Source organism: Saccoglossus kowalevskii, chromosome 11 (genome assembly GCF_978046115.1).
Source record: "Saccoglossus kowalevskii chromosome 11, keSacKowa6.1, whole genome shotgun sequence".
NCBI classification, from domain to species: domain Eukaryota; kingdom Metazoa; phylum Hemichordata; class Enteropneusta; family Harrimaniidae; genus Saccoglossus; species Saccoglossus kowalevskii.
Genome location: NC_140651.1, coordinates 36,058,714 through 36,071,707, shown reverse-complemented (window position 1 = coordinate 36,071,707; position 12,994 = coordinate 36,058,714). Strand labels below are relative to the sequence as shown.

The 12,994-nt window shown below is 32.9% G+C and overlaps 1 protein-coding gene and 1 long non-coding RNA gene across 2 annotated transcripts; one reads left to right on the top strand and one right to left on the bottom strand.

Moving 5' to 3' along the window:
- Positions 1-589: 589 nt before the first annotated feature.
- On the top strand, positions 590-9,644 carry LOC146737179 (uncharacterized). Its single transcript, XM_085505358.1, has 11 exons — positions 590-785; positions 1,268-1,545; positions 4,458-4,777; positions 5,151-5,295; positions 5,405-5,524; positions 6,047-6,330; positions 6,572-6,764; positions 7,577-7,828; positions 8,275-8,671; positions 8,772-8,773; positions 9,438-9,644. The coding sequence occupies exons 1-11, from the start codon at positions 590-592 to the stop codon at positions 9,642-9,644; spliced, it is 2,394 nt and encodes a 797-aa protein (XP_085361484.1).
- Positions 9,645-10,822: 1,178 nt separating this feature from the next.
- On the bottom strand, positions 10,823-12,626 carry LOC146737178 (uncharacterized). Its single transcript, XR_014930982.1, has 2 exons — positions 12,568-12,626; positions 10,823-11,584 (listed from the first exon to the last, which is right to left on the bottom strand). It is a non-coding gene; the product is annotated as an uncharacterized LOC146737178 (long non-coding RNA).
- Between the last annotated feature and the right edge of the window lie 368 nt (positions 12,627-12,994).

Below are 12,994 nucleotides of genomic sequence, written 5' to 3'. Positions count from 1 at the left end.
AACATATTTTTGGAGTATGTCAATGGTGGAAAAGAAATAGAAATTGAAATGAACCATTACATAAAACAACTAAAAGATAAAAGAGTCAAGGCTGACAAAACAATAATTTATGTCAGGTAAATATAAATAAATAAATAAATAAATAAATAAATAAATAAATAAATAAATAAATAAATAAATAAATAAATAAATAAACAAATAAATAAACAAATAAATAAATAAATATTGTGTGTATATATATGTCTATATAATTGTATAATAATAATTTTTCTCCACAGGTCCATTGCCCAATGTGGTGCAGTGTATGCTGCTTTGTGTAATGTAGTCGGGAGCGATAACTTTGTGCAGGGAAAGAGATTAATTGAAATGTTTCATGCAGGATTAGTTGATGAAGACAAAGAGAGAATCGTGAAAGAATTTGTGAAGGTTGATAGTGTCATAAGATGTGTGATAGCAACTGTGGCATTTGGTATGGGTGTGGATGTTAGTGATGTGAGATGTGTGATTCATTGGGGTGTGTGTACGAGTGTGTTAGAGTATTGGCAAGAGGTTGGGAGAGCTGGGAGAGATGGAGTTTTCTAGAGGGGTGATGTATAACAGTGGTCGTAGTTTGCTGTATAAATGTGAGGATGATATGAAAGAATTGTGTAAAAATGTGTGTGGAGAGAATGCACTGTGTATAAGGGTAGCAGTTTTGAATACATTGTTTGTGGATGGGATGGATACAAGTTATTTGGCAGCTTTGAAGAGTAGGGAGACGTGTATGTGTGAGCTTGGAAGTGAGTGTAAGTGTGTAATGTGTGTGTGTTGTTTTGTGTGCAAGGGTAGGTGTGCATGTAGGATAGGCAGTAGATAAGCATTCATTATTTTTTCATTCATTCTCATTATTTTTTCACTCACTCATTCACTCATTCGTTTTTCATTCATTCATTCATTCTGTTTTCAATTATTCTCTCATTATTTGTTCATTCATTCATTCACTCACTCATTTTTCTTTCATTCATTCATTATTTTTTTTCATTCATTCATTCATTCATTCACTCACTCACCTGCTCACTCACTCACTCACTCACTCATTCATCATTCATTCATTCATTCTGTTAAGTAATACATTTGTATTGGATTTGTAAATTTAATTTATTAAGTAACTTAGGGGGTCCTTTAATTTCTCTTTTATGTTGTGTCATCATGGCATGCATAAATTGTGGTTTGGCTCTGAAAAAAAATGAAAAATTCAGTATAAAACGTCAACTAAAACATTCCAAAGGTTCTGTTGTTGAGGCACTTGAAAAACTGATCAAATGTGAACTGACTCCATCCAAGCCATCTTTGGAGGAAGACAGGTATATGTGTGGTAAATGTTATGTGAGTCTGAGTAAGTCCTACCGACAATCACTGGAAAGTCATGCATCAACACAATTATTTGAGAAGAGAAAGAAAGAGGGTACATACATTTCAAAGAAGAGGAAAAGAATAACATTATCCTCACCAATTAAAAGAACAACAACTAAAAGCCCTAGTCTAAAGAGGGTTAAGGCACAGAGGGTGAGTGGATTCTGCCATTTCATTATAATGTTTATAAATTATGAATATTTTTAATAAGGGGTCGTCCATTAAAAAAATGTTTTTTTCCAGTGTTGATTTTTTTCTGTGTAGGATTTATTTTTTATTTCAAATGGTGAACTCTTCTTATTTACAACATTGTGTTGTGGAATACTTTTTTAGTTGCATATTAAAGGGGAATGTTTTTAATTGGATTTACCTTGAAGTAAATATGGCCAAGAGACAACATTTACAATAGAAAACAAAAGACCGCCACTCACAGGCAAATAATCATCAAAGGCAATCAATTTGTATTTAAAAATGATTGTATTTTATAATTGTTCAGTTTATTTTGGAAAAAATTGGAATTGTTTGTTGTATACAAGTATACATAAAAATTTGTGAGAAATTAGGTAGATTTTATACAAATCTATTTCGTGAAAAGTGACAAAAGTTGACAATGGCAGTGAAAGGTTAACCTTTATGTAAATATATACTTAACTACAGTAATTAAAGATTCTTCGTGATATGAATGGCGAGAACCCCAGTAATAATAATGGGAATGTTCAACCTGGTGATTGGTTGGTTTACTTTAAGAACCTACAATGTACTTAATACTGATAGCAGTACATCAAACTCTGAGATTGCGAATGAACTGGAGAATAGTGAAAAGAGTGCAAGTAGCAACCCCTATTTAGACAGACCAATCTTAAAAAATGAAATAACTAAAGCCATTAGACTTCTTAAAAGTAACAAGGCTTCGGCAGAAGATAGAATTTGCAATGAATTGTTAAAATACGGTGAACATCACTTATTAGATGCAATACATAAACTCTTTAATATTGTTTATAGTTCAAATAACTATCCACATTCTTGGAGCACTGGCCTGTTGGTACCAATCCACAAATCTGGGTCGAAAAATAACCCGGCCAACTACAGGGGAATTGCCATCTCTAGCTGTCTTGGCAAGTTATTCAATAGTATTCTAAATATTAGGCTGACATCATTTTTAGACTCTAATAACATTCTTTCCGGTCGACAGTTCGGATTCAGGCATGATTGTCGAACTACAGACAATCTTTTCATACTAAAAACCCTGGTAAATAAATATCTCTACAGTGGTAAGTCAGAGTGCGCCAATAAACAAAATAACACAAATATTAAAAAATCAAAAAAATTATATGCCTGCTTTATTGACCTTAGAAAGGCCTTTGACAGTGTCTGGCATGATGGTCTATTCAAAAAATTAATCAAATATGGTATAACTGGAAAAATGTATAAAACTATCAAAAACATGTACAGTAAAGTAAAATATAAAGTTAAATGTAAAGAAGGCTTAACAAAACAATTTCAGTCCAATATTGGTGTTAAACAGGGATGTAATCTTAGTCCAACTCTCTTCAATCTTTTTTTAAATGACCTGCCCACTATTTTCAATCCTAATACCTGTGATCCTCCTTATTTAGAAAACTCGCATGTCAGCTGTCTACTCTATGCCGATGATATTGTGATACTTTCTAAAACCAAACAGGGATTTCAGACATGTCTTGATAGTTTGGCATTGTATGCTAAAACGTGGAAGCTCTCTGTCAACACTGACAAAACCAAAATTTAAATTTTCAATAAATCAAACAGACGTTTGAATAATGATACATTTTTTCTTGGAGGTATCGAACTTGATACAGTTAAATCTTATAACTATCTGGGACTAGTCATTAGTGCCAATGGTAAATTTAAGGATGGCCTAAAAAACCTTAAACGTAAGGCTCAAAAAGCTCTGTTTTCAATGAAAGCAAAGCTTGGCTCAATACAAAACATAAGTATAAAAGTTTCAATTTCCCTTTTTGACAAACTCATCAGACCTATCCTCATTTATGGTTGTGATGTTTGGGGTGATGAGTTCTCCACTAAATCACCTATTGAAGACGTTCAATTAAGTTATTGTCGGTATCTACTGGGGGTGTCACAACACACACCAATTATGGCCATGTATAGCGAGTTAGGCAGATACCCCCTAGACGTATTTATAAAAAAACAAATAATTAAATATTACAGTCGGGCCATGAATTCTAATAATGCGTTACTCAAGGAAGCTTTTGTGGTTAACCAAAGCATTAAAAGTAAATGGTATCTAGAAGTGACATCATTATTAAACAATATCCAACTATATCATTCAGTTAACAACTGTGATAAATTAACCTCGGCACAAATGAAACAAATTGATTTAGGCATCAAGGATTTATTTCTAACAAGATGGAAAGGTGAGGTCTATAATGATAACCGCACCAAAGCAAATGAGAAAAACAAACTAAGAACATATCGGCTAATCAAATCAGATTTAAAACTTGAGCCATATTTAGTCAAGCTAAAAAACTTTGAACTGTGTAGTGTGCTTACCAAATTCCGTCTTAGTGACCATAGTCTCAAAATTGAAATGGGTCGTCAGGGTTTGTGACATGTGTAACAAAGGTCTAATTGAGGATGAAATGCATTTTCTGCTGGAATGCAACAAATATAATGAGTTGCGTGCCAAACTGTTCAATAAAGCTAAGGATATGATCCCAGCATTTGAAAATAAACCTGCAGAGAAATAATTCATGGAATTGTTACAGAATGAAAACATTATTATACCAGTAGCACAGTTCATAAGTAAAAGCTTTGAAGTCAGGAAGCAGGGTCTTACTTGACATCTTAATGCCTGCTGTCAATTTTGTAATTTTATATTAGATTGTATTTTAGAGATTTTGTATTATTTAGTAATTTAGTGATTGTATTTGTTATTTAGTATATTGTGTTTTTGTTTTTGTTTTTTTATATATATATTTCTCCTTGTACTTTGTGACCATTTTCTTTCCCTCCGGGGATTGTGTAAGAGTCAATAAGTAAATAAATAAAAAATGTAAATTTATTTGCAGGTTCCTGTGCATGATGGCTTTATCTCCATGGCTATAAAAGCATTAGCAAATTACAAATATGGTACCACATTCAGAATTCTTGTTCAGCATAGCCAGAATGCTAAAAAGGAGTTTTTAGCAGTTGTTATCTCTGAATGTAGAAAACAGATGGCATCCTATTTGAAGAAATCCACCAAATCATCACCGGCAATATCATGTGAAAGTATTAGTGCCTTTAAATGGGGATCTATACTAGATGAGACCAAAGAAAACCTTCCAATGCTGCATACAGTGTTGGAATCCAGTTTAACAAGCTCAAGAACAACTGACAAATTAGCAATGTAAATACCCATACTTTAAATTTTGTTTTCTTAAGGGATTCAGTAATTCTATATAAAATATTTCATAGTACATGTATTAATTTGTGCTACTGTAAGTCAATTTCTCATTGATATTTTCCTATTGCATCTCTGTTAATATGATACAGTATAATAAATTATTCCATATTTCCTCTATTAGAAGTGCATGTGATTATATGTAATTTGAAAAAAAGTGTTTGTAACAGAAATAAATATTATTTTGGGGTTACATGTGCTTTTATTGGAGGTGTGCTTCTAATAGAGGAAATAAAATTGGTAATAGTATGTAAAAGTGCAACAATGATTCAAAAAGTACTGTATCTGTAATGCTTTAACTTTTTTATCAATATGGCAGTGAAAAGGATGGCAAACTTGGACCTTTAACTTCTGGACTGGGATACATCATGGGAAATATCTTGCATTTGCGCAAAAGAAGTCGCTTCAAATATCTGCAAAGTATAAACTCAATACAGATGTATAGAAGTGGGTGTAGCCAGAAGGTAAATTATTTAGCAGGATACATTCTGTGCCACTTTATTGAGTCATGGTTTTAAAATTAAGCAAACAAAGCAGTGACAACTAATATGTTATATTTGGTTTACATTTCAGTTGCTTACTTGGTATAATAAAGTTGGTATATGTTTAGGTGTGAAGGGAACAAGAATGGTCATAGACAAGCTGAGAAAAGAATTTGACACTAAGATTATTGATTGGAAACATAAAGTAGAGGTAATAAACATTTGTTTATCTTAACAAGTGTATCTTGCTGGCAGGGTATGTTAATAGCCATTCTGGATACCTCATGGTGCCACCACTTATACGTAAGTGGTTCAAGATGCTCCAAACATGTAGTGTTGGTGAATTATTCAGACCTGGTGACTTAAATATGTTTGTCTGGTGCAAAGCTACCCAATGGATTTGTTGTGATTTATGGTATACTATTGTTTATTTTTATAAGTTGAAAGGTTAAACCATAATCTTCTGTGCAATATTTGGATGTCCTTTAGTGCAAGGTTATTTAGCCATATGGATAGATATATATAAGAACAGACAATGGAAGTGTGGGTGGATTGGTGGCAGGCTTCTTGTTTTCTGTGATTGGCACAAAGCAATATATGCATGTATGAGTGCTTAGAGCTCAAGGGAATGGTCATAATTAAAGCATGTTTGTCATCCCTAAACCTATACTTACAATTTAAATGTGTAGTATATTGGGCTTTGACCAGCATTATTGTTACTAACATACAATAGGATGGTTATACTTCTGGAACTGCTGTCGAACCTCTTAGAGATGTGGCTTCTCCAAACACTGATATATTTTCCAGTGACTCTGATGATTCACCATCAGATCTAGATCAGAGTACAAGTGATGATTCTATTGAGACCAGTGATGAAATTGAAAGAACTGACTCTGACAGTAGCAGTGTCATTTCTGGTGTTAGGGAACTAAACCCTGAAATGTTACATTATACGGATGATGATATTGGTGATAATGGAGATGATATTGATGCATCCATTCAAGAGAGCAAGCGCAAGTTTTCTTATAATACCGTGCTTATAATAATTGTAATCCATGCTTTAATTAAAATCGCCTGTGTAAAATACCTTTTCTGTTTCGTTATCTTAAATGGAAAAAATTATAAATCTTCTAGTCCAGTGAGGTTTTCAAAATGTAACTATTAAATTAATACAAATATTTCATGACATCTTTGGAGACTACAGTTAACTCAAACACAAAACTTTAATTATATTAATCTCATTTGTATGATTATAAAGGTGTGGATATATTGATCATTGTATTCCCACAAATCCTGGGTTTTCATTGTGTTGGGATAACGTGCAAAAGCTCAGTGAAGTGAGGCATCACTCTCAGTCAAAAGCTAATAAGATGATGATATGGGCCCTGGCTTATGGTGTGGAAAACAGAATTAATTTTCGAGATTTAGATGATGACGATACTGTTAAAGATGCAAAGGATATATCTGCCAAATGACAATGATTGGGAATTTTTGAAAAACAGAATGAAATCCATGGTGGAGAGAATTATAGTTAAGCACTTACAATGTCTCCATGATTTCAGTGATGTTGTCAGTCAACACATTTCCCACAGATATAGTGATGCTTCCAAGATGAAAAGCAATATTGTGAGTATACATAATATTAGCAAATGTAAGTGCTAAAGCACATACACATGCAGTTCAGATTTAAAAGTGGAACCTATTTTTTGCTGCTCTGTTGCTAAATATTTTAGATCTTAAAGTCATTTGTTAGATTTGGTTGAGGTGCATGGATGTGATCAGTGATTTTTGTGGAAACCTTTTTTTCTTTCCGGAAATTATTTGTTACTGACACTTTTGGATAATTTTCAATAAGTAAAAAATTTTAAATTCTGTTTGTCTTGTACTCCAGCCATTGTGCTTTCATTAGTATATTTTTTTTAATTAGGACCAGTACTACTACATTAATAAAGTTACTCATTCATTGTGAGAACCCATTGTTCTAATAAAGTAAACAATCTATTTTATGGCAGGGTATATCTATTGGATCAATAAAGTTTTCATGGTCATTTAAAATAAATATAAAGGCAGGTGAGGCCATCAGGGGGTAGTATAATGACTTAATAATTTTTGGCAATTGTGACCGGAGACAACAAGTGGATTGAAGTTCAACATTTGTTGCATACTATTGTGGTGATTGGGGTACTATTGCTGCTTCTCTTATCTCTTAAATCCACCAATGCTGGAACATATTCTCGTTTAATTGTGAAAGTTATTTTTATAGGTTAATTTGGGTGTTATTCCAGAAAATCCTGCATCAGGGAGAGGTGTGATTGAAATAATGAAGAAGCTGTCTGTATATGTTCCTGTAGTAATTAACAAGCCACATGTAACACTAGTGCACGGAGATCAACTATCTGTAGAGCGAATGGTTGAATGTAAGGTTGCAATGTCGACAAGTAGTGATGTGACAAACAGATTCACAGGTCAAGAACCACGAGCACAAGAGTTTCACAAGCGGTGTATTTTACTGCAAGTAAGTATACAACTATTTTATTTTGAAACATGATAAATGGGATCATGCATTCATGTATCCCATGTAAAATCACCTCCTGACCATCCTTGGGGGAAGGGTTGGCTGGAAGATTACCTTGCTGTACCATTTTTTTGTTTTTTAGAAGTGCTTATTGTGCCAGCACCACCCCCCACCCTACCCATGATTTCAAATTGTCACCTTCTTTACTCCCAAGAACCCAAATTTACATTAATATCCATCTACACTAGCATGCATCTGACCATGCATCTTTCATCATCATCATTCATTCTTCTTTCCACTGACTGAGTACAGATTCTACTATTGATCTGACCTATATCCATCCCATCCCAAATCTACCTTTACATAACATCCAACTGCAGCTCAACAGTTATACACATTTATCAATTAATTAATTGCCTGATTTTGTCTGATTGCTACACATACAGGATACTATGAGTGACTACTTTTATGCACCAAATATAGATGAAAGGGGAACTTTATTTAATGTGAAGAGCCTGTTTGGTCATCGACAGGTAAAGAAGAATGTCATGGATTGTGTAAACCACGTAACTGATTTCCTTGACTTTTATACAGAGGGGATGGTATGTTTGTTGGCTTTGAAATTTCTAAATATAAAGTCACTGGATGAAATTCCTAATGATCATCCTAAGGACCCCAACAGAGAGATGAAGAAAACATACATAGATAAAATAGCATCAGATGTTGTCCTTCATATATGGCCACATGTGAGCAAAGATGACATATCAGAGGTGATAGGTGATGGTGATGATGTGACAGTAGAAGATGAGGATGAAGAAGATTATTGTATTTGTAATGGAGAAGGTGAGTACATTATGTAATTGTACACTCAACAGCAGAATGTTAAGTTTGGTGGCCAAACTCATCAACTTAATTTATTAACAGTATATTCACTCATATTTAGAAGTTAGAAGTGTCATATGATGTTATGTGATACAGCATATACCAGTATAAACAATTCCAGCCAGGTAGTCCTTAATTTGTACAGTTTTTCTGCAGGTACCTTGCAATATTCCATGTTTAAACACATAGCTTTTATTTATTGCAAATTATTTATGCATTGTCCTGGATAAAAGTTATGATCAAAACAAGTTAAATAAATGATTTGTCTTTTTAAGGAGGGCTGAATGGTAACTGGATAGAATGTTCAGCAGGTACAAATTGTAGTGGCAAACACTGGTATCACTTTGAATGCATGGGAGTGGATGAGCAGGATGCCAAACAAGATTGGTGGTGTGATGATAATTGTAAGCAGTGGTCAATATTCTGCTGTAAAAGAAATGTAGAAGATACGTGGATTGGTTGTGAGAATGGAGCCATGTGTCAAAATGGAGAATGGTTCCATCTACAATGTAGAGGTTTAACTGAACTGCCAGGTAATAATTACAACAAACTTTTAGGGAAAAATATTAACCCAGTTTTCAATATTAGCCTTCAATTTGTTAACATGTTTGAGGAATTACATCTATTTACAACATATTCTACCAAAATAGAATAGGACTAGGCAATTGACAATAGCTAGTTGTTCATTACAGATGAAGCCTGGTATTGCTGCGCTGAATGTGAACAGGTCCATGATCCAAATGTTGATTCAATAAATGAATACAGTAGTGCTGTCACGTGGCGTGGTTTATACCACATGGTCAACAAAGATTGTGAAAGGGAAAATGATGGTGATGGAATGCTTAGTAACTGGAAAATCAACATGTTAGATTTTTGGAAACAAAACCACAACAAGTACTTGATACTTGGTCACAGATTGATATCTTGTAAGTAGATGGGTGGGTGGTGCGAGTACCTCAGCAGGTATTTTTTTTGCTCGGGTTGTTTCATGCAGAAATTATATTTCAAAAAATTTCTTTGCATCAGTTGTTTTCTCTATTCTCCTGCCAAAGACCCCCCCCCTGAGTATGTAATGATCTACCCCTAAATTGCTTTTTGCAGTGGTCATATTTACTGGGAAATTATGGACCAATGAATTATAACCTCATACCAGTTTTAACTTTTGACCATTGCTAGCTGATAAAACTTAAAACTTTAAGAATGTAAACTAATATTTTACAGGTGCTTCAGGGTTTGTAACCAAACGTGTAGCTGCAGATATGATCTGGAACAGCACGGCAAATATGGTGGGAGGGAAAGGGCACAACCTTGCACTGGACCTCATCAACGAATTCTTAAATAATGAATTCAAAAGTAAGCAAAAGTAATCTTGCATTGTATATCATTCATTACAATTTATTTGAATTACAACTGCATGGATGTTCATACAGATACTCTGTAGATCTGCTCAAAAAGTTTCCAATGGTCTACCCTAATGCAGTCAAACCTACATTTGTGTACCTTGAGTATTACTCATGGGTGTTCCACTCAAGTTGTTTTGCATGATACCTAAAACTGTATCTATAATCCTTTATATTGTCATACATGAGAATATAATATTTATTGCTACAATAAAGAAAAATGTTATCTTATTACAAAATATTAATGGAAACCTAGCTGATATGGAATAGAAAAGTTTCTTAAATTAAAAATATTTGGCAAAATGTAAAATATTAATTTCTCCATGTTTCCTTTTGCCTAATCCCATGTTCTCAAACCTCAGGCTAGCATGATAATACAATAACCAAACTAATTTATTTCATCTTCTTTCATACAATTTAGAGAATCTTAAAAACAGCCATGGGCAGTACACAGATCTACAAATTGCTAGATGCAGCCAAATTGTTGGAAATGTTGGAAAGGACCTTGATAAGATCTTTGCTGCAGATATTATTGACAAGTTTGCAAATACATCAAAAGGATCCTATAAGAAGGACATAGACAAATTTGTTAAGGAATACAAGGCAGATCATTTATTTGATAAAGTTGGGCAAGATATCATACTGGATTCAAAGGATTAAGGCATGAGATCCTAATAAAAAAACAACCAAATTAAAGGCTCGACTGCAAAAGTACTCCCATATATTGGACACACACAGGCGTATATGTGAAACACAGCCATAAGTCGAACATCCCCATACTTGGCAAGTTTGAATCCTCTATTATTGTGAATATTTTTGTGATTCTTGGTCGAAAATTTATTATTTTTTTATGAACTATATGTTTCATTGCTTTGAAAATTGGCAAAATTGTTAATCCAATGACATCATATGCAAGGGTCTATTTTTAGTGAATTTTTTGGTGTATTTTACTCATTTTTACATATTTTTAATTCTTCTATGAAACCTTCAGCCAGATTGCTTTGAGATTCAGACACATGATATGAAAAGGTCCTCTCTCTCAAAGATATCTTTTTGTGCAAGTTATTTTTTTTGACTTATTTATTTTCCCATACATTATAGAACATTGTACGTACCTTTTGAATGTACATTGTCTTGAAAACTTAACTGCATGGGCCTATATGTTTTCCAAAAATGTTCAAGTTCGAGTCGAGATTTACAAAGACCCCCCCCCCCCACATACAAATCTTCAAGGTCATTTCATGGTCACATCTTTATTGCTTAGAAAGAGACATTGTCACAATTGTTAGGTGTTTGATGGCTTTACCACCTTATGGTCCCACTCTGGACAAAAGCTCCAAATTTATGTAATGTTCTTATTTAGATCTATCTCTTTCACTTTCTTCCCTGTCTGATCAATTGGTGCATTCTGGGTATTATGCATATTAGTATCATATGAATCACTGTTTTCTTTCATAAAATGAGAATGTTGAATCTGAAAAGAAAAGAATATTGTATTACGTAATGTTGAGGAACATAGCACCTGTTAACAAATAGATTATGGTACATTGAATTTTGTCAAAGAATTTGTATGGAAGTGTTTTGTGGTTATGTTGTATCAAATTAAAGTTTTCATTCTGTGCTACAAGACAAATAACATTAGTTCTCTAACAGAATCCCTGTTGTCAAGGTATTTAGAAAGGAGATTTTTTACATGTAAACTACCCACAATGCACTTTGGAGCCAGACAAAAATTAAAGGCAAGAGTCTCAGAAGGAAATACACATGTATATGCTTTTGTTCAAAGTGTAACAATCTTTAAATTAAGTGACCTCACTGCCAGTGTATTAATGAAATGAAGGTATATGTTAAATAAAGATACACTTAGGTAATTTATTTTAAAAAATCAGCAATAACACATCCCTGTATCAGCAGAGTACCGGTACAATGTTGATAACTGTAAGAACTTGTGTATTACTATTATATTCTCCAGTGCTAATATTAAAATTTATTAAACAACATGACTACATTGTATACTGTAGTGAACAGTCTTGGTAAGAAACATTTTTCTGTAACTTGTACTTTTTTTGCATTTTAGACTGATTTGAATTGCCCACATTGTTAAATACATCTGTTGATTGATTGTCAATACACGTATTTATTTAACTCTGAAATAGAAAAAATAATTTTCAGAAAATTAGTTGCATTCTTATTTTTGTTGATCTATATCCCACTTTGAAATACGTGTACCAGTATATGTACTGTGTTTCCTATATTAGAAGCACATCCATGGATGTTCCAAACTTTTACAATAAAACAGTATATTTTGTCATTACAATACAAATAAATGGTTTAATTGGTTTACATGTTTTTCTTTTTGAAGGTGTGCTTCTAATAGAGGAAATGTGGTGGAAAATCATATGCTAATTTAAAGCTTGGTACATTCAATCTAATATGCATAATATAAATGTTACATACTATTGCTTAGTTTGAACACTCCGCTCATGTACTGAGGCCATGAAGATATGTATACTACAGCATTGCTATTTTATCTTCACCTAGTTACAAGTTCTATACTGATATGGTTAACAAATAGCCACTAAAATTTAAAAATGAATCGGTCAAATTTCAGGATGAATTTCTGTATTATAAAATATATAGAATTGAAAAAAAATATATATAAATGACAAAACATTATTTAGAACAATTAATAAAGTGAGCCAGCAAGTGAATGAGTTAGTCGGTAAAGAAATGATATGTGAATTAAGAAATATTTCTGTGAGGTTTTAAAACATGTAAAAGTCTTAAATAAATTCCAAGGGAAATAACCATCATTATTTTTTAATAAATAATTAAAGAAATATATTAATTCCATAATAAAAATAGTTACTATACAATTTTGTTT

Bases quoted from the DNA above. Each gene is read 5' to 3' on its own strand.
- LOC146737179 (XM_085505358.1), top strand. From the start codon at position 590: ATGTATAACAGTGGTCGTAGTTTGCTGTATAAATGTGAGGATGATATG. The intron at 786-1,267 runs GTAAGTGTGTAA...AACATTCCAAAG, and splicing joins GTGTGAGCTTGGAAGTGAGT to GTTCTGTTGTTGAGGCACTT. The intron at 6,331-6,571 runs GTTTTCTTATAA...ATGATTATAAAG, and splicing joins ATTCAAGAGAGCAAGCGCAA to GTGTGGATATATTGATCATT.